This window comes from Vulpes lagopus, chromosome 21 (genome assembly GCF_018345385.1).
Source record: "Vulpes lagopus strain Blue_001 chromosome 21, ASM1834538v1, whole genome shotgun sequence".
In the NCBI taxonomy this organism is placed as follows: Eukaryota; Metazoa; Chordata; class Mammalia; order Carnivora; family Canidae; genus Vulpes; species Vulpes lagopus.
The window spans coordinates 43,894,260-43,916,043 of record NC_054844.1 but is presented as its reverse complement, the minus strand read 5'-3'; the positions used below and the strand labels follow the sequence as shown (position 1 = coordinate 43,916,043).

The window sequence follows — 21,784 nt, the reverse complement described above, 5'->3', positions numbered from 1 at the left end:
ACCTAGCTCCTTCCTTCTGAAAGGTTTTCCAGATAAACTCCAATTCGAATCATTTATGTTCCATATATTCACTTTCAAACTTAATTTGCTCAGAAATTTAATTATTTCATAGATATATTTTGTGTCTTTTTATGCTATTTCTTTCCTCCCAGGGCTCCTTCTCACCTGTATGTGTGCGTTTGTGTCTTTGTAGTTCATCCGAACGTGTAAAGCGTTTCCCACAGTATGACCAGGTACACATGAATGGCCTCTCGCCTGTATGCCAACGCAAGTGTGCCCGTAGGTGTGAGGTCTTGCCATACACTTTGCCACACCCTTGGATGTGGCAAATGTGCTGTTTCTTTTTGCCGGGATCCCCAGAGCCTCTGAAAATAAGAGCACAACTATTCATAATGCATTCTAGAGACAAGAATTAAAGAACCCCAAAGTGTTAACATTTATTTCCTGACCCACTCAAAACCAACCCAAATTTCTATTTAAAAACAAACACTTCTCTTGGGGCACCTGGTGGGCTCAGTCAATAGAGCATGCAACTCTTAATCCTGTTGTCATGAGTTCAAGCCCCATGTTGGGGGTGGAGGGACAGAGGGAAGGAGGGAGGGCAGGCTTCTCTTTAGTACCAAAATATCAATCTTTAGGGGTGCCTGGGTGGCTCAGTCAGTTAAGCATCTGATTCTTGATTTAGGCTCAGGTCATGATCTTGGGGTCATGTGACTGAGTCCCATGCTGGGCTCTGCGCTCAGCATGGAATATGCTTGAAATTCTCTCTCTCCCTCAACCTTTCCCCTACCCCTGCTCGTACCCTCTAAATAAATAAATAAAACAGATAAATCTTTAGTTGATTCTGATTCTTAATACCCCAAATTCAAGTTTTAAATTTGTTCTCTACTGGATATTTACTATTTCCTGTTTTTCTATTCCTTAATCAATTCTGATGTTTGATGTGTGAAGAGATAATTGCTCTCCGGATGACTTGTGAAGTCTGTGAGGCTTCTTGTATTTTTCACAAAGTTTGTCTTAATACAAGCATTTCCTTCCTCCCTCCCTCCCTTCTTTTCCTTTTCTTCTTTCTTCCTTTCTTTTTTCTCTTAAGATTATATTTATTCATTCATGAGAGACACAAAGAGGGGCAGAGACTCAGGCAGAGGGAAAAGCAGGGAGCCAGATGTAGGACTTGATCCCAGGACCCTAGGATCATGACCTGAGCCAAAGGCAGACGCTCAACTAATGAGCCACCCAGGTGCCCCCAAGCATGTTCTTTTTCTTTTTTTTCTTCAAGATTTTATTTATCTATTCATGAGAGACACAGAGAGTGAGTCAGAGACACAGGCAAAGGGAGAAGCAGACTCCCTGCAGGGAGCCTGATGATGTGGGACTCGATCCCAAGACCCCAGAATCATGACCTGAGCCAAAGGCGGATGCTTCAACCAGTGACCCACCCAGGTGCCCCAAAAGAAGCATTTTCTATGAGAACTGTGAATATGGTGCTATTTTTGGCTGAGAGCTTATTTAAGGAACAAAAGATCTTGCCACCTGAACACCTCATGGAGAACTTTAAAGAAAATATAATGGTTTAAAATAAATAAATAAATAAATAAATAAATAAATAAATAAATAAATAAATAAATAAAATATAATGGTTTACAACTATGAACTTATTTTCTAAAATAAAGGTCAAGAGCCAAATGGTAAATATTAAAAGCTGAAAAGCCAGAGCACTATCAGGGACTTCAGTGGAAGAGAAAGATGGGCTAGATAAAAGTTAAAAGAGGAGAATAAAAACCCTAACTAATTTAAGGTAGGGGAGAAAAAAAAAAAAAAAATATATATATATATATATAAAACAATATATATAGTTCCCCCCTATATAAAGTAATCCCTAAGCTCCTCTCAGAAATCAGTTCTGAAATGTTTTTGCCAAACCAATTTGTTCCATGTGTGATCCATTAGTGGGTATTGGGGAGATTTCCAAGAGGGACTTTTCTTGAGTTTTAACAGCAAAGAAAAAAAACCATAACGGAAATGAAATCACATTTAGGGGGAAATCAAAGTTTCCTTTGAAAATTTAAATCCACTTTAAATTTTTTTTTTAAAAGATTTTATTATTTTTAAGTAATCTCTACACCCAACATGGGGCTTAAACTTACAACCCCAAGATTGGGAGTCACATGCTCCACTGAGTCAGGTACCCCTCAGTGTTTCTGATTCAGATTTTTTTCTGTAATGTAGGGTTAACCTATAAGGAACTTAAATTATATTTGGTTTTGGTGCTTTTCTTTTTGTACTTATTTCTGTTGAGACAAAACTTAGATTTTTTTTCCAAAGGCATTAAAAAATCTGTATGACTTTCTATATTCTCTTTCAAAAGCAGTGAGTTGAAGAAAAACAAACTTGGAACTCTTCAGAGATAATACTAAATAAAACCAAATATTCTACTAATGAGAAATATTTGTCAGAACTTTGTTCTACATGACACATTAGATTCCATGATGGAAGAATTTTCTATCTGGAGTAAGTATGTCTATTTTGAGGGAACATAAACTCTGAAAACCCTTATAATTCTCAAACAGCCACTGTAAAAAAAAATAATAATTACAGTAGGTATGTTTCTTTTTCTTTGCAAGACTATTTTACAAGCAATGTTGTTAAAACCATCTCAAAACAGACATATGGTAATAATCATTTGACCACTGGCTCCATCTGATTACCTTATCTCTGGAGAAGGCAGGCACCTATTAAGGCCCAAGGATTTAGAGTAGATGAAAGGATCAGAGCTGGAAACAAAATCCTAATATAACCCAATCAAGTGTACTGTACTATCTCTGGTCCCTTTGCAACACTGCCAAGTCTTAAATGTTTAAAAAAAAAAAAAAAAATCAACCCTCTTCTGCTTACCTCCAAATCCACTAATTTTTCTCCTTTGTACTCTTAAAACTGGCTTGGTAAGAAACAACTTACCTTCCTTCACTGTCTTTACAGTAGGGGCAGGTGCATGCTTCCCGCCTGGTCCTCCGACCAGCTTGGGGCTGGGGATCTGGGCTGTTTTCCCCTTCTTCTCCACCTGCTGTGTCATCATGTATTCCATCACCACCAGCTCCATGAAGGCCAAGCTGAGCTCCATGATCACCTTAAATTAAGAGAGTAAAAGAAAGAGTCAAGGTGGGAAGTAGAGGAGGTCATCAAGCTGTGGTCACTTCGGTGATACTTTACATTTACAGCACCATTTCTTCATAGCTTTGAAGCCATATTTACTGATACTGCTATCCATTCTTAAAAATCTCAGGAACCATCACTGAAAATACAAAGAGTTAATAAATATGTAAAAATATGGTCAATCTCATTTAAATTTTATTTTAAAAAAATAAATTTTATTTTTTTGAAGGGGGGCAGAGTGAGAGAGATTCTTAAGCAGGCTCCAAGCCCAGCACAGAGCCCAATGCTATGCTCAATCTCACACCCCTGGGATCATGACCTGAGCTAAAATCAAGAGTCAAACACTTAACCAACTAAGCAACCCGGGCGCCTCTAATTTTTTTCTTTTCTTTTTTTTTTTTTTTTTTAAAGATTTTCTCTTTAAGTAATCTCTATACCCAGCGTGGGCCTCAAACTTATAACCCTGAGATCAAGAGTCATATGCTCTTCCAATTGAGCCAGCCAGGTACCCCATTCTCATTTAATTTTTATTTTTTTAAAAGATTTACTTATTTATTTATGATTGACATAGAGAGAGACAGAGAGGTGCAGAGACACAGGAGGAGGGAGAAGCAGGCTCCATGCCGGGAGCCCGACGTGGGACTCGATCCTGGAACTCCTGGATCGTGCCCTGGGCCAAAGACAGGCGCCAAACCGCTGAGCCACCCAGGGATCCCTCATTTAATTTTTAAAATGCAACTCTTTATAGGGAACTTTTGTAATTTTTCACCTATCAGATCACAAAAAGTTAAATAAAAAACCCCACGAAAAGTCAAAACAAAAAAAAAAATTTAAAAAAAAAGGAAAAGAAAAGCCAAAACTCTAATAGTACATAGCATTAGCAAGGGCATGGAGAAATAGGCATTTTTATATATAGGTGGTGATAAATCAGCACAACATTTTGAAGTCCAATTTGGCAGTATTTTATTTTTTTCAAAGATTTCATCCAATTATTCATGAGAGACACACACAGAGAGAGAGAGGCAGAGACACAGGCAGAAGGAGAAGCAAGCTCCATGCAGGGAACCTGACGTGGGACTGGATCCTGGGTCTCCAGGATCAGGCTCCGGGCTGAAGGTGGCGCTAAACTGTTGAGCCACGCAGGCTGCCCATGGCAATTTAGGGGCAGCCAGCTCAGTTGGTGGAGCACATGACTCTTGATCTCAAGGTCGTGAGTTCAAGCCCCATGCTGGGCACAGAGCTTACTTAAAAAAATAAAATTACATTAAAATTTAAACATATATCTTCAAAGTAATTCCACTGTGAATCAACAATATCCTATGGATATACTCATGAATATACAAAATTAAGTGACAATAATATTTTCTATTGCTTTATAACAAAAAACTAGCAACAAATGGTACACATCAGAGTAGTTAAGTAAATTATGATGAACTTATGCAACAGAATACTATACACCCACAAAAAAAGAATGAGATAAAGTTACATACTGTTACGGAGTGGCCAACAAATCTATTCTTTATTCCCAGTGCCAAAATACTATAGAGCCAACCAAATAGAAAGGACTAAAAATAACACTAATTCCAAACTAGAAACAATTGAAACTTCAGAGGTAAAACTTCCAGAAATGAGCAAAAAATTGTACCAAACATTCAGCAGAGGATAGTACATTTATATTATCAATTTTGACACAATGAACAGAGGAAGGAACTGAGGTCAAAGTTAATTCCGTACAGCCAGCTATATATCCCAGGGAGGTTTTGATTTCAGACTAGATGATTTTCACAATGCTAGAAAAACAAAGAAAATATCAAGCATACATTCTGTCACTTGATGTCATTTACTTTTAAAGATAAAATCTGTATAAAATCACTATAATTGGGACGCCTGGGTGGCTCAGCGGTTGAGCATCTGCCTTTGGCTCAGGGTGTGATCCTGGAGTCCTGGGATCGAGTCCCACATCGGGCTCCCTGCATGGAGCCTGCTTCTTCCTCTGCCTATATCTCTGCCTTGTGCTCTCTCTCTGTGTCTCTCATGAATAAATAAATAAAACCTTTAAAAAAAATCACTATAATTTCTGTTCTGGTTAAAATAGATAAATGCTACAAAGCTCTAGGTCAGTGTTCTTCAAACTTTCTAAACTTGTAACGCTCAGTAAAATATATATTTGCCCTGTGACCTAGTACATGGATACATAATTGAAACAAAAGTTTCACAAAGAATGCTTACCCTTTATAAATAAGGGTATTCTGAAATTTGCTGGGCTCTATTTAATTTTTTTTCCTTAAATCTGGTCATGACCCAGTATACTGATCTTATGAAGTACTAATAGGTCACACTTAACATTTTCAAACACTTCTCTAGGTCGGTGAACAGACTTTTTAAAGATTTTATTGATTAAGATTTATCATGAGACACAAAGAGAGAGGCAGAGACACAGGCAAAGGGAGAAGCAGGCTCCATGCAGGTAGCCTGATGCAGGACTCGATCCTGGGAGCCTGGGATCACGACCTGAGCCGAAGGCAGACGCTCAACTGCTGAGCCACTCAAGTGCCCCAGAAGTAATGTTTTAAAGGAATAGATAACATATCCTCAAGTTTTCAAAGCATCTACTAAACAATAAGTATTCACCTATGAAAGTATCTTGTAAAAAAGTCAATGACTCTATCCATACTTAAGATTTCTGTAAGTGGAGATCCTAAATTGGTCTGCTTTGTTTTTATCTGTTGTATAAAGGAACAAACAGTATCTACAAATCTCAGCTCTTGGTTTTACTTCTGTACCTAATCTCCACTCTACTCAGTGCATCAACATAATTCTGAGTTACTATACCTAATAATAAGCTCTCTTCATGATTTCCTTCTCATTCTACCACTTTTTTTTAAGATTTTTTATTTATTCATGAGAGACACAGAGCGAGAGAGAGAGAGAGAGAGAGAGAGAGAGAGAGGCAGAGACACAGGCAGAGGGAGAAGCAGGCCCCATGCAGGGAGCCCGATGTGGGACTCATCCCAGGTCTCCAGGATCACACCCCGGCCTGCAGGCGGCACTAAACTGCTGGGCCACCAGGGCTGCCCTCACTCTGCCACTTTTAAAAAAGATTTACTTGAGAGAAGGAAAGAGAGTGGGAGGGGCAGAGGGGCAGAGGGACAGCTTTTTGTTTTTTAAAAGCTTTTTGTTTTTTTATTTGTTTGACAGAGAGAGAGAGAGAGAGAGAGAGAGAGAGCGCATGCACAAGCTGAAGGAGAAGCACAGGGAGAGAAAGCAGCAGAATCCCAGCTGAGCAAGGAGCCAGACACTGTGAAGCTGAATCCCAGGACCCTAGGATCATGACCTGAGCCGAAGGCAGGCATTTAACAGATTAAGCCACCCTGGTGCCCCAGAGGGAGAGTCTTAAGCAGACTCCCTGCTGAGTGTGGAGCCCTACATGGGGCTCAATCTCAGGACCCTGAGATCATGACCCAAGTGGAAACCAAGATTCCAATGCTTAATCAACTGCACCACCCAGGTGCCCCTCACTCTACCACTTCCAAGCACCAGCCAATGGCATTAAAATATATTGGAAAATAAATAAATAAATAAATAAATAAATAAATAAATAAATAAATAGGAATGTTTCAAGATTTTCATGATATTGGCAGAGCTAAACTAGAAGGATGGGAGTACAGGGTTAAGAACAGGTTTTGGAGTAGGACAGATGTAGATAGGAGTCCCTGCAACAGTCATTTGATTAGCTTTCTGACAGGGAGCCAGTTGAAACTTCTCTAGTTATCAGTTTCTCCCTTAGTAAAAACCAGGATGAAATTTTACTCATCTCATAAAATTACTGTGAAAAACAAATGAAGTAATACATAAGGTGCTTAGCATAGTATCTGTCATAACATTTAACACACTACAGCCAATATTATTAGGAAATTATCTTGTGGGCAAACCATAATGAGAAATCATGGAATAAGATATACACTGCTATTTAATCAATGCCTTAAAAACCATATGTGAAACTGAGTGGAAGCTCCCCATAATGGGGATGGATAATTTCTCCTCTTGAAATTGAAATAAGCCCAAAAAAGCTCAACAGGTAAGCAGAATGCTATTAATATCACCAGTGGTTACCTATCAAAAATTAACTTCAGAAGGGAAATTTATGAAACTGTAGATCCAGCTATCTACAATAGGTTTCAGAAACAAAGTAAAACCATGGTCCATACAATCAAATTATCTTTGATGTACTTTACAAACTACCCTTGCTCCATTAAAATCAAAGAAGCAATTTATTGAACCCCAAAGTTCCCCCGTCCCAATCAATTGGAAAGAAGCAATTTTTTCTCCATTTTATTGAAACATAAGTGTAGGGACACCTGGGTGGCTCAGCGGGGTTGAGCGTCTGCCTTTGGCTCAGGGCTGATCCCAGAGTTCTGGGACCAAGTCCTGCATTGGGCTCCCCACAGGGAGCCTGCTTCTCCCTCTGCCGGTGTCTCTGCCTCTCTCTCTGTCTCTCATGAATGAATACATAAAATCTTTTTTTTTTAATAAATAAAATCTTAAAAAAAGGAAGAGAAACATAAGTGTAATATTCAGGATATGGCATGAGTCAGTAAAAAGTGAAACAAAGAAATACTTAGATATTAGGACACTGTAAAACCTTATCTCTAAGCCTCTTTCAAATTCTTACAAAATGGACAGTTAAAACTAGTATCTTCCTCAACCCCTAATATGCTTTCAAAGGATTTTTTTTAAATACGAAAACTGGAAATGGGGTTAATTAAATAAAAGGAGTTTCATTTAATAAAATGAGGGATGAATTGCCAACAAAGCATCAACATCAGACCAGAATCTGTTTCCAGCCTCTTTTAATAACAGTTTTAGAAAAAGAACAGTTTTATCTTAAAATGTGGCATTGGTTAAGCAATGAAATAAATTAAAGATTTTCCTTTCCATGATGAAAATAACAAGTAAACCAAAGGCACACTTTAATGACAGTCTCGCCCAGCCCAGTGGTTGCCTCTAGCCATCAGTTATAGAAATAGCTATGGTAGTTAACACACTTTTTCAGTTTCTTCAAAGGGAAGACGTGTGCTGAAGTCATGAACTTTTAAGACCACCATGATAAATCAAATATACTATTCTCTGAGAAAAAACATGGGGAATACTAAAATAAGACGAAATGAGAAACTCTTCAAGAATTTTCTTTTTTTTTTTCTTCAAGAATTTTCAAAAGGGTAGTTCTCATACACTCCTCTATTCATCTGGTCTCTGGAATGATTTTGAGAACACCATGTTCGTTCGTTCTTTATTTTATTTTAAGATTTTATTTATTCATTAGAGACAGAGAGAGAGAGAGAGAGAGAGAGAGAGAGAGACAGGCAGAGACACAAGCAGAGAGAGAAGCAGGCTCCATGAAGGGAGCCCGATGTGGGACTCAATCCTGGGACTCCAGGATCACACCCTGAGCCCAAGGCAAATGCTCAACCCCTGAGCCACCCAGGTGTCCTGCAGTCATTCCTTTTTGTATCAATATGATCTCAGGATTTAAACTTATTTGATATTTCAATCCATTGTAATTATTGTTCTTCTGATGTTTAAACTATCCTACACTTGGTCACAGAAATTTATCAAGTTGTCTCCTGTGTCCTTTGACAAAATATCCCACATTTAATATTAATTTCTTATTCTAGATCTAAAATCAGCTATTTCTTCAAGTATTCCTAATAGCCCTAGTTTCTTTTAACAGAAATTAGTATTCAGAAACCATAGTCTGGTTCTCTAGTTATTTTGGTTATTTGAAGCTCTAGTAGATTCCATACAAAAGAGATCATATGAACACTACTTCTTGAATTCTTACATGTTTACTGATATAGGGCGCCTGAGTGGCCCAGTCGCTTAAGTGTCAACTCTTAGTTTCAGCTCAGGTCATGATCTTGGGGTTGTAAGACTGCTCAAGATTTTCTCTCTCCCTCTGTCCTTCCTCCTACTTTTGTGTGCTGTCTCTCCCACAAATAAGTAAGTCTTTAATAAACGGTCTGTGGTTCTTATACTTAGGGGTCTACTTGTCTGGATATAAAATTCTTGGTTCACGTTTTATTTCCCTGATTTTCCTAAATGTTCATCAATTGCATTCTGACACTACACATGCTGTCAAAAAATGACAGGGGGCACCTGACAGGGGGCACCTGAGTGGCTTAGTCAGTTAAGCAGCTCACTTTTGATTTCAGTTCAGGTCATGATCTCAGGGTCCTGGGATCAAGCCCCACATTCTCCCTCATCCTCGGGCTCCATGCTCAGCAGGGAGTCTGCTTGCTTCTCTCTCTGCCTATGCCCCTCTCCCCCTACTCCCCAATAAAATAAATCTTTTTTTTTTAAGATTTTATTTATTTATTCATGAGAGACAGAGAGAGAGAGAGAGAGAGGCAGAGACACAGGCAGAGGGAGAAGCAGGCTCCATGCAGGGAGCCTGACATGGGACTCGATCCCAGGTCTCCAGGATCACATCCTGGGTCGAAGGCAGGCGCTAAACTGCTGAGCCACCGAGGGATCCCTAATAAAATAAATCTTAAAAAAAAAAAAAAGGTCTAGTGGCAATCCATTTTCTTTCTTTTTTAAGTGATTAGATTTTTTTATGTTTTTATTATTATTATTTTTTAATTTATTTATGATAGTCACAGAGAGAGAGAGAGAGAGAGAGAGAGAGGCAGAGACACAGGCAGAGGGAGAAGCAGGCTCCATGCACCGGGAGCCCCACGTGGGATTCGATCCCGGGTCTCCAGGATCGCGCCCTGGGCCAAAGGCAGGCGCCAAACCGCTGCGCCACCCAGGGATCCTTTTTTTTTTTTTTTAAACTAGGATACACAAATGGTTTGTTTTGCCCTTAAAAGTCTATCAGTTTTACTAAACTATGTCTCCATGTTGGCCATTCTGGGTCAATTTCCCCAGACACACTTTCACAAAGTTTTCTTTCTATCCCATGGCTTTGATTGTTTTCTTCCTTGGAGACTTTGTTCATATGAATGTCAGTTTTTCTTTGCCTACTATTATTATTTTTAAGATCTTATTTATGTATTTGAGAGCGATAGCACAAGTTGAGGGGCTCCATCCCAGAACCCTGGGATCATGACCCGAGCCAAAGGCAGATCCTTAACTGGCTGAGCCACCCAGGTGCCCCTCTTTGCCTTCTATTATAGTAGTTTTTTCTCAATCCCTTTTACCTCTTTTTTTGATTTTTAAAAGCTACTCTACCTCATTTAAAAAATTGTTTTACTTTCTATTTTACTGAGTTATTACCTGTTAGGCTTCTTCACTTATGTGTTCCTTTTAGTTTCACCTTTATTTCTGAAATAATTTTTTCCCTTAATTCTAATTTTTTCCTGAGGTCTGTCACTTCTCTCTTCAAATTCTCCTTTTCTGCAATCACCTCATTTCTGAGATTCTTCTAATTTGAATTAATTAATTAAATAATTAAGTAAATAAGCTCCAAGCCCAATGTTTGAAATCATGACCCCAAGAGCAAAGGTCATATGCCCTACCAACTGAGCCAGCCAGGTGCCCTGATCTTCTAATTTGAATTTAATTTTTTAAATATTTATTCGAGAGAGAAAAAGAGAGCAAGTATGTGGTAAGGGGGGGATGAGGGAAAGAAAATATCTCCAACAGACACCCTAAGCAGCAAGGAGCCCTATACAGGGCTCAATCCCACAAACCTGAGATCATGACTGGAACCCAATTCAAGAATCAGATGCCCAACCAACTGAGCCACCCAGACGATAATCTAATTTGAATTTAAAGTGTTTTATTTTGGAACACCTAGCTGGCTCATTTGGAAGACCATGCAACTTTTTTTTTTTTTAAGATTTTATTCATTCATTCATCAGAGACACAGAGAGAGGCAGAGACACAGGCAGAGGGAGAAGCAGGCTCCATACAGGGAGCCCAATGTGGGACTCAATTTCAGAACACCAGGATCATGCCGTGGGCCAAAGGCAGATACTCAACTGCTGACCCACCCAGGTGTTCCAAGACCATGCAACTCTTGATTTCAGGGTCATGAGTGAGTTTAAGCCCCACAATGGGCATAATTAAATATTTAATTAAAAATTAAATAAATAATTATTTAGGTGGAGTCTTCATTCTCTATTTGTGGTTGTTTCTGTGGTATATGTATGCATGTGCATGCATTAGGCTATGGTGCTCAATAGTAGATACTATTATTCGTTCCGAGTTTTCATTCTCTTCCTCTTTCTGCCTAAAAACCACCTGTTTTTTTTCAGGTTAACATAGTGTCAGGTTACAAATATTCCCCTTCCCAAGTACCCTTGCAGGTAAGAAGTAGCCAAGTGACAAGGTATTAGCCAATCAGCTGTAAAAATTGCTGGGTAAGACTTTCAGGAAAGCTCTTTAAATGGGAACAATTAGGGCAGCCTGGGTGGCTCAGCGGTTTAGCGCTGCCTTCAGCCCAGGGCATGATCCTGGAGACCCAGTATCGAGTCCCATGTTGGGCTCCTTACATGGAACTTGCTTCTCCCTCTGCCTGTGTCTCTGCCCTTCTCTCTCTGTCTCTCACTAATAAATAAATAAAATCTTCAATAAATAAGTAAATGAGAACAATTAAAAGCTTGCTGCCTCCTTTATCAAGCTTTACCTTTCCTTCCTTTATCCTGTCTGGAAAGAAGTCACAATGCCCAAAGGTGGTGCACCTGCCTTGCAAGCATGGCAGCTGTCCCACACTAAGGCAAAAGTAAACATGGCCAGGGTTTCTACTGTTACCTTGAGCTGCCACATGAACTTTGGACTCACTACCTTCAGACTTCATGCTACATAAAAACAGTAAGTACCCACACACCTGGTTAAGTTACTGTAATAGGTTTTTTGGTATATACAGTGTAATATGCATCCCCTAACTATAAAAAAAATAAATTATTTTTTTAAAGATTGATTTATTTATTTGAGAAAAAGAGCACATGTATGGGGGGAGGGGGGCTAGGGGGGATTTTAGGCAGGCTCTACACCCAGAGCAAAGCCTTACGTGACCTTGAAATCATGACCGGAGCTGAAATCAAGAGTTGGATGCTCAAACAACTAAGGCACCCAGGCACCCCAAAATATTTTTTAAGTAAATCATGATTATGCTGGGCCCTCAGTTTTTCTTAACTATGTAGTCTATACCTCAGTATATCCTACAAGTATTTTGTGTCACTATTTTTTGTGTGTCAAATTGGTAAGAGCCTTTAATTTTTTCTGTCCAGCTCCCAGAACTCTAAGTGGGTAAGCATCTAACAAAGAATTGCTGATACTTTTATATTAAATTAGATGACATAAGAATAGAGAACAGATACCAGAAACTTATTTCTTCCTGCTCCAGAACATAAGTCTTTGCTAATTCATTAGTAATTTGTGCTTGACACAAATCCATATAACTTTGTTCTAGGGATCCCTGGGTGGCTCAGCGGTTGAGAGTCGGCCTTCGGCCCAGGGCGTCATCCTGTAGTCACAGGATCGAGTCCCACATCAGGCTCCCTGCGTGGAGCCTGCTTCTCCCTCCACCTGTGTCTCTACCTCTCTGTCTGTCTGTGTTTCTCATGAATAAATAAAATCTTTAAAAATAAATAACTTTGTTCTAAACCTACTTTTTCCACATTAAATCTTTCCTGATTATAGAATTATTATAGCATATTATACACATATGCACACAATTTACAGGCTTTACTATAAATAAACTTCCTTTAGGCTTATCCCTATAGTGTCCCATACTATGTGGACTCCCTAAAAGTAGGCTGTAGAAATGTTTATCAATTATTTACTTTCTGTTGTTCCAGGTACTATACTAAGCTCTGAGGAGTCAAAGAAATAGTTCCTGCTCTTGAAGAGCTTGTAGTTCACTAGAAAAAAGAAAAACCTGGAGTCCCAGGATCGAGTCCCACATTAGGCTCCCCGTATGGAGCCTGCTTCTCCCTCTGCCTATGTCTCTGCCTCTCTCTCTGTCTCTCATGAATAAATAAATAAAATAAAATTTAAAAAAAGTCATTCCAATGATGTTCTGGTATTGAAAAAGGTAAATTCCCCAGCCTGGAATTTCAGAGGTTTACTTTCTAGAGACATTTACTTTCTCTGACATTTTGACCAAACTTTAAAGAATGAGTAGGAATTAGCGAGACGAAAAACATTAGCAAGAGAACCAAGCAGAGGGAACACTAGGAACAAAGTGAAGGAATGTAAAGGAGTAGAACATGGTGTGTAGCATGACTGTGGAGTAAAGGGAGAAGATGGACGTGGAGAGATGAACTTCAAAACATGTTATCATCAGATCCAAAACAGATATTCAAATGAGACTGATTTTCTGAAGTAAATGGCAGAGAGCATGAAGAAATAAACACTTTAAAAAATATTTTATTAAAAAAATATATTTTATTAGAGAGAAGGAGAGTGAGCAAGCACAGATGGAGAGGAAAAAGCAGACTCCCCACTGAGCAGGAGCTTGACCAAAGTCAGACACTTAACCAACTGAGGCACCCAAGTGCCCTGAGATAGGCACTTTCATACAACTCCCAGTAGCATAAGTGCACAAAAGTGTAGGGCAGGGAATCAGCATTGTTTGTATATATAGCAAATGGTGGCACAATGCAGATCAAATCTTTAAAATGTGACTAATCTTGGGGCGCCTGGCTGGCTCAGTCAGTAAAGCATCCAACTCTTGATTTCAGGGTCATGAGTTCAAGCCCCACAATGGGTGTGGAGCCTACTTAAAACAAAACAAAACAAAGATGGGGACCTGGGTGGCACAGTTGGTTAAGCATATGACTCTGGGTTTCAGCCTAGGTTGTGATATCAGGGTTGTGAGATCGGGCTCCATGCTCAGCCCAGAGTCAGCTTAAGAATCTCTCTCCCTCTCCCCCTGCCCCTCCCATCCGTGCTCTCTCCTAAAATAAAGAAATTTTTTTTTAAAGATTTTATTTATTTATTCATGACAGACACACACACACACAGAGGCAGAGACACAGGCAGAGGGAGAAGCAGGCTCCATGCAGAGAGCCTGATATGGGACTCAATCCTGGGTCTCCAGGATCATGCCCTAGGCTGAAGGCAGTGCTAAACCACTAGGCCACCAGGGCTGCCCAAATAAAGAAATCTTTAAAAAAAAAAAAGTGACTACTCTTTTAACCCAGTAAGTAAACGTCCAGGAATAAGGACAAGTGCCAGATACGGTATTAAGCTGCGGTGATAGTTAGAATCCTGGCTATTACAAAGGCTCTATCTGGGATCCCTGGGTGGCGCAGCGGTTTGGCGCCTGCCTTTGGCCCGGGGCGCGATCCTGGAGACCCGGGATCGAATCCCACGTCGGGCTCCCGGTGCATGGAGCCTGCTTCTCCCTCTGCCTGTGTCTCTGCTTCTCTCTCTCTCACTGTGTGCCTATCATAAATAAATAAAATTTAAAAAAAGTCATTCCAATGATGTTCTGGTATTGAAAAAGGTAAATTCCCCAGCCTGGAATTTCAGAGGTTTACTTTCTAGAGACATTTACTTTCTCTGACATTTTGACCAAACTTTAAAGAATGAGTAGGAATTAGCGAGACGAAAAACATTAGCAAGAGAACCAAGCAGAGGGAACACTAGGAACAAAGTGAAGGAATGTAAAGGAGTAGAACATGGTGTGTAGCATGACTGTGGAGTAAAGGGAGAAGATGGACGTGGAGAGATGAACTTCAAAACATGTTATCATCAGATCCAAAACAGATATTCAAATGAGACTGATTTTCTGAAGTAAATGGCAGAGAGCATGAAGAAATAAACACTTTAAAAAATATTTTATTAAAAAAATATATTTTATTAGAGAGAAGGAGAGTGAGCAAGCACAGATGGAGAGGAAAAAGCAGACTCCCCACTGAGCAGGAGCTTGACCAAAGTCAGACACTTAACCAACTGAGGCACCCAAGTGCCCTGAGATAGGCACTTTCATACAACTCCCAGCCCCCCCCCCCAGTAGCATAAGTGCACAAAAGTGTAGGGCAGGGAATCAGCATTGTTTGTATATATAGCAAATGGTGGCACAATGCAGATCAAATCTTTAAAATGTGACTAATCTTGGGGCGCCTGGCTGGCTCAGTCAGTAAAGCATCCAACTCTTGATTTCAGGGTCATGAGTTCAAGCCCCACAATGGGTGTGGAGCCTACTTAAAACAAAAACAAAACAAAGATGGGGACCTGGGTGGCACAGTTGGTTAAGCATATGACTCTGGGTTTCAGCCTAGGTTGTGATATCAGGGTTGTGAGATCGGGCTCCATGCTCAGCCCAGAGTCAGCTTAAGAATCTCTCTCCCTCTCCCCTGCCCCTCCCATCCGTGCTCTCTCCTAAAATAAAGAAATTTTTTTTTTAAAGATTTTATTTATTTATTCATGACAGACACACACACACACAGAGGCAGAGACACAGGCAGAGGGAGAAGCAGGCTCCATGCAGAGAGCCTGATATGGGACTCAATCCTGGGTCTCCAGGATCATGCCCTAGGCTGAAGGCAGTGCTAAACCACTAGGCCACCAGGGCTGCCCAAATAAAGAAATCTTTAAAAAAAAAAAAAAGTGACTACTCTTTTAACCCAGTAAGTAAACGTCCAGGAATAAGGACAAGTGCCAGATACGGTATTAAGCTGCGGTGATAGTTAGAATCCTGGCTATTACAAAGGCTCTATCTGGGATCCCTGGGTGGCGCAGCGGTTTGGCGCCTGCCTTTGGCCCGGGGCGCGATCCTGGAGACCCGGGATCGAATCCCACGTCGGGCTCCCGGTGCATGGAGCCTGCTTCTCCCTCTGCCTGTGTCTCTGCTTCTCTCTCTCTCACTGTGTGCCTATCATAAATAAAATAAAATTTTAAAAAATTAAAAAAAAAAAACACAAAGGCTCTATCTTACTGGGAAGTTTTATAAAATGAAACTATAATAACTGCCCTACAATTTACAAAATAAAGTATTAATAACATGCTCTGATAAAAGGAGTATAAGAGGGATGCCTGGGTGGCTCAGCAGTTGAGCACCTGCCTTCAGGCCAGGGCGTGATCCCAGAGTTCCAGGATCGAATCCCACATCTGGCTCCCTGCATGGAGCCTGCTTCTCCCTCTGCCTATGTCTCTGCCTCTTTCATGAATAAATAAATAAAATCTTTTAAAAAATAAATTAAATTAAAAATTTTTAAAAAGGAGTATAAGAGTTGGAAGCAGAAGTATTAGAAAAAAGTAGAATATTCTGGGCTAGCTACTCCACTCAATAATGGTGAAAGATAATGAAGGCCTAAAACAGGGTTATGAGAGATGCCTGGCTGGCTCGGTTAGTAGAGCATGTGACTCTTGATCGCGGGGTCACGAGGTCAAGCCCCACAGTGGGTGTGGAGCCTACTTAAAACAAAAACAAAACAAAGATGGGGACCTGGGTGGCACAGTTGGTTAAGCATATGACTCTGGGTTTCAGCCTAGGTTGTGATATCAGGGTTGTGAGATCGGGCTCCATGCTCAGCCCAGAGTCAGCTTAAGAATCTCTCTCCCTCTCCCCCCTGCCCCTCCCATCCGTGCTCTCTCCTAAAATAAAGAAATTTTTTTTTAAAGATTTTATTTATTTATTCATGACAGACACACACACACAGAGGCAGAGACACAGGCAGAGGGAGAAGCAGGCTCCATGCAGAGAGCCTGATATGGGACTCAATCCTGGGTCTCCAGGATCATGCCCTAGGCTGAAGGCAGTGCTAAACCACTAGGCCACCAGGGCTGCCCAAATAAAGAAATCTTTAAAAAAAAAAAGTGACTACTCTTTTAACCCAGTAAGTAAACGTCCAGGAATAAGGACAAGTGCCAGATACGGTATTAAGCTGCGGTGATAGTTAGAATCCTGGCTATTACAAAGGCTCTATCTGGGATCCCTGGGTGGCGCAGCGGTTTGGCGCCTGCCTTTGGCCCGGGGCGCGATCCTGGAGACCCGGGATCGAATCCCACGTCGGGCTCCCGGTGCATGGAGCCTGCTTCTCCCTCTGCCTGTGTCTCTGCTTCTCTCTCTCTCACTGTGTGCCTATCATAAATAAATAAAATTTTAAAAAAATTAAAAAAAAAAAAAACACAAAGGCTCTATCTTACTGGGAAGTTATAAAATGAAACTATAATAACTGCCCTACAATTTACAAAATAAAGTATTAATAACATGCTCTGATAAAAGGAGTATAAGAGGGATGCCTGGGTGGCTCAGCAGTTGAGCACCTGCCTTCAGGCCAGGGCGTGATCCCAGAGTTCCAGGATCGAATCCCACATCTGGCTCCCTGCATGGAGTCTGCTTCTCCCTCTGCCTATGTCTCTGCCTCTTTCATGAATAAATAAATAAAATCTTTTAAAAAATAAATTAAATTAAAAATTTTAAAAAGGAGTATAAGAGTTGGAAGCAGAAGTATTAGAAAAAAGTAGAATATTCTGGGCTAGCTACTCCACTCAATAATGGTGAAAGATAATGAAGGCCTAAAACAGGGTTATGAGAGATGCCTGGCTGGCTCGGTTAGTAGAGCATGTGACTCTTGATCGCGGGGTCACGAGGTCAAGCCCCACAGTGGGTGTGGAGCCTACTTAACAAAAAACAAAAAACAAAAAACAAAAAACAAAACAAAATAAAATAAAATAAATAAAATAAAATAAAATAAAATTAAGTAGGACTATGGCTCTAACGAAGAGCAATGCATGAATAAGAAATATTTAGGAGTAGGGACACCTGGGTGGCTCTATTAAGCGACTGCCTACGACTCCAGTCATGATCCCGGGGTCCCGGGATGGAGACCTGCATTGGGTTCCCGGCTCAGTGGGGAGCCTGCTTCTCCATCTCCTCCCTGCTGATGCTCTTTCTTGCTCTCTCTCTAATAAATAAATAAAATCTTAAAAAAAAAAAAAAAAAGAAATATTTAGGGAGTAAAATCAGAATTTCTTTTCTTTTTTTAAGATTTTTATTTATTTATTCATGAGAGAGGCAGAGGGAGAAGCAGGCTCCCTCTGGGAACTCCAAAGCACAACTCAATCCCAGGGTCCTGGATTGCGACCTGAGCCAAAGGCAGATGTTCAACCACTGAGCCACCCAGGGGCCCCAAACAGTCAGAATTTAATGGCTGAATAAGGGAACTTCAAAGTTTCTGGGACATAACTGAAACAGCAAGACGGCCAGAAATATGAACAAAAGAGAGGCAATAAATAAAAATAGTCATCTCTCCTTATCTGCAGATTCTCTTTCTGTGGTTTCAGTTACCGATGGTCAATCACAGTCGGAGGCAGATAATCCTCTTTCTGACATTATCGTGAGAAGGTCAACTATAGCCTAACACTATGTCACAATGCCTACATCATTCACTTTACTTCATATTATCATATAGACATTTTGTCATCTTGTATCATCACAGAAAGGGTGAGTACAGTACAATAAGATATATATTTTTTACAATAAGATATTGAGGGATGCCTGGGTGGCTTAGCGGTTGAGCGTCTGCCTTCAGCCCAGGGTGGGATCCTGGAGTTCCGGGATCAAGTCCCACATCAGGCTCCCTGCATGGAGCCTGCTTCTCTCTCTGCCTGTGTCTCTACCTCTCTCTCTCTCTCTCTCTCTCTCTCATAAATAAATAAAATCTTAAAAAAAAAATTTACAATAAGATACTGTGACAGAGCCCCCCATTCACATAACTTTATATTTTATTATAACTGCTGTTTTATTATTGTTGCTAAGCTCTTATAGTGCCTAATTTATAAAATAAACTTTATCACAGAATTATATGTACAGAAAAAAACAACAGTATATATAAGGTTCAGTACTATCCTCAGGTTCAGACATCCATTGGAGGCTGAACGTACCCTCAGCAGATAAGGTCAGACTACTGTATTTTTAAGATTTCAAAGATACAAAGGAATTCATTAAAATTGAATCTAACCCAGTAGTTCCACTCCCTGGTATATAACAAAAAGAAATAAAAACTTATGTCCATATAAGAACTTATACTCAAATGTTCATAACAGCATTATTCATAATGCAAAAAAAGTAAAACAAGCCAAGTGAGTGTCAGTTTGATGAATGGATAAACAAAATGTGGTATATCCCCATAATGAAGTACTATTTGGCAACAAAAAGGAATGAAGTACTGATACATGCTACAACATACGTGAACCTGGCAAACATTATACTAACAGAAGCCAGTCACAAAAGACCACATACTGTATGATTCCATTTATATGAAATGTCCAGAAGTGGCAAATCTATAGAGACTGCAAGTAGTGGTTGTCTAGGGCTGGGAATGAGAAGTGAGGATAGGGAAGGACAGCTATTGGGCCACACAGTGTTTCTTTTGAGGGTAATGAAAATGTTCTCAACTTAGATTGTGGTGGTAGTTGCACAATAGTATAAATATACTAAAATCTACAAAACTGTATATTTTATTTTTTTTATTTTATTTTATTTTTTTTTAAATTTTTATTTATTTATGATAGTCACAGAGAGAGAGAGAGAGGCAGAGACACAGGCAGAGGGAGAAGCAGGCTCCATGCACCGGGAGCCCGACGTGGGATTCGATCCCGGGTCTCCAGGATCGCGCCCCGGGCCAAAGGCAGGCGCCAAACCGCTGCGCCACCCAGGGATCCCAAAACTGTATATTTTAAATGGGTGAATTGTATGGTATATGAGTTACAGCTCAATTAGGATGTTTTTTTTCCTTAAAGATTTTATTCATTTATTCATATGAAAGAGAGAGAGAGAGAGAGAGAGAGAGAGAGAGAGAGAAAGGCAGAGACACACACAGGCAGAGTGAGAAGCAGGCTCCATGCGGGGAGCCCGATGTGGGACTAGATCCCGGGTCTCCAGGATCAGGCTCTGGGCTGAAGGCGGCAGCTGCCTTCAATTAGGATGTTTTAAAAAGCAAACTATAGTTCAAAACATTCCTTTTTTAAAAAGGAAGAGAAGAGGGCAGCCCTGGTGGCTCAGCGGTTTAGTGCCGCCTTTAGCCCAGGGCCTGATTGTGGAGACCCAGAATCGAGTCCCACGTCAGGCTCCCTGCGTGGAGTCTGCTTGTGTCTCTGCCTCATTCTCTCCCTCTCTCTCTGTCTCATGAATAAATAAATAAAATTAAAAAAAAAAAAAAAAGGAAGAGAAGAAAAAAATTAAAAAATAAAGGAAGAAGGAAAAAAAGAAGAAAAAATGTTCAGAGGGGAAAATTGAAAAAAAAGAAAAAAACACCTATACTCCACAAGGGATGGAGGGGGGGCACCACAGGAGGGAGAAGAAAAATATTTATTTTATTAATTTTAATTCAATAAATCTTTATTGCACATAGGCTATGTTCCACATATTAATGTTATATGCTAAAATGTATTGAGCCATACTCTAGTGAGATCACACAAGATAGCAAGTAGTATCTCAAGTTGCCTTTCCTGCTCTACATGTCAGGAGACACAGAGATAGCTCTTACGTTCAAAATAACTTTAGATACCTCTGCCCTGGGACATCTGAGTGGCTCAGCAGTTGAGCCTCTGCCTTCGGCTCAGGGCATGACCCCAGGGTCCCAGGATCAAGTCCCACATCAGGCTCCCTGCATGGAGCCTGCTTCTCCCTCTGCCTGTGTCTCTGCCCCTCAGTGTCTCTCATGAACAAATAAATAAAACCTTAAAAAAAAGATAGATACCTCTGCCCTGACTGTTCAAAAATAATTCTAGGCAGATAAAAGTTTATCCAAATATGTAAAAAGTCATTTGAACAGATATCCAACAAATTACTTACAAAAGCAATATAAGAAATGGATTAAAATGTGAACAATGAGAAAACTGCTAAGTAATCTGATGGAATACCAAGCCGTCAGTAAAAATTATGATTAACTGAAGCATAATAACTTGGAAAAAATGCTTATACCATATTAGTGAACCAAGGAACAATTACATGCATGCCAAGAATAAAGTTATGTTTAAAAATAACATTAAAATTTAAATAAAGTAGAAGAAAACACACCGAATTTGGTGAATTGTAATGGGGAAGTAGTTATTAGTTTTGCTTTTCTCCTTTCTGTTTCTCATTATTTTCTGTAATATGATTACTTAACTTGTATCATTAAAAACATATACACTGGGCACCTGAGTTGCTTAGACAGGGAAGCCTCTGCCTTTGGCTCAGGTCATGATCCCAAGGTCCCAGGAATGAGTCCAGCATCAGGAACCTGCTTCTCCCTCTGCTTCTGCACCACCCCCTCTCTTTCTATCATGAATAAATAAAATCTTAAAAAAAAAAAAACCCACATACAGAAAAAAAAAATCAGCCTGTGCATCTCACCCTTTTATTATTAACAATATTTTATAGATTTAACAACTGATGTTTCATACCTCAGTAAATGGGTAGTTTTCAAATATGGGACAATTTGCACAATGATGTCAAAGATTCTTACCAGTAGGGGTCACTGTAACTAAGTGATAGATAGGAGTTTTTAAAGTCCACCGTCCCAGCAAAGGAGTTTAGAAGAAAAAAAGGAAAAGGCAATCCACAAATTTCAAATGGGAACATTTGAGGAAGTTTAATTTGGATGTGTATTAAAACCAATTTTTTTTCAGCTTTGGTAATGTTTCTTTACTAAACACTCTGTCTTATATTATGTATCGTTGAATCCAA

The 21,784-nt window shown here is 39.9% G+C and overlaps 1 protein-coding gene across 2 annotated transcripts in view; it reads right to left on the bottom strand.

The window, feature by feature from the left end:
• Positions 1-21,784, bottom strand: part of SP1 (Sp1 transcription factor) — a 42,797-nt gene that overhangs the window by 2,488 nt on the left and 18,525 nt on the right. For both annotated transcript variants that reach the window (XM_041735904.1, XM_041735905.1), the window contains exons 4-5: positions 2,959-3,127; positions 166-365 (exon numbers count right to left, since the gene is read on the bottom strand). In XM_041735904.1, the coding sequence (XP_041591838.1) occupies positions 166-365; positions 2,959-3,127 (369 nt within the window). The remainder of the gene's footprint in view (positions 1-165; positions 366-2,958; positions 3,128-21,784) is intronic.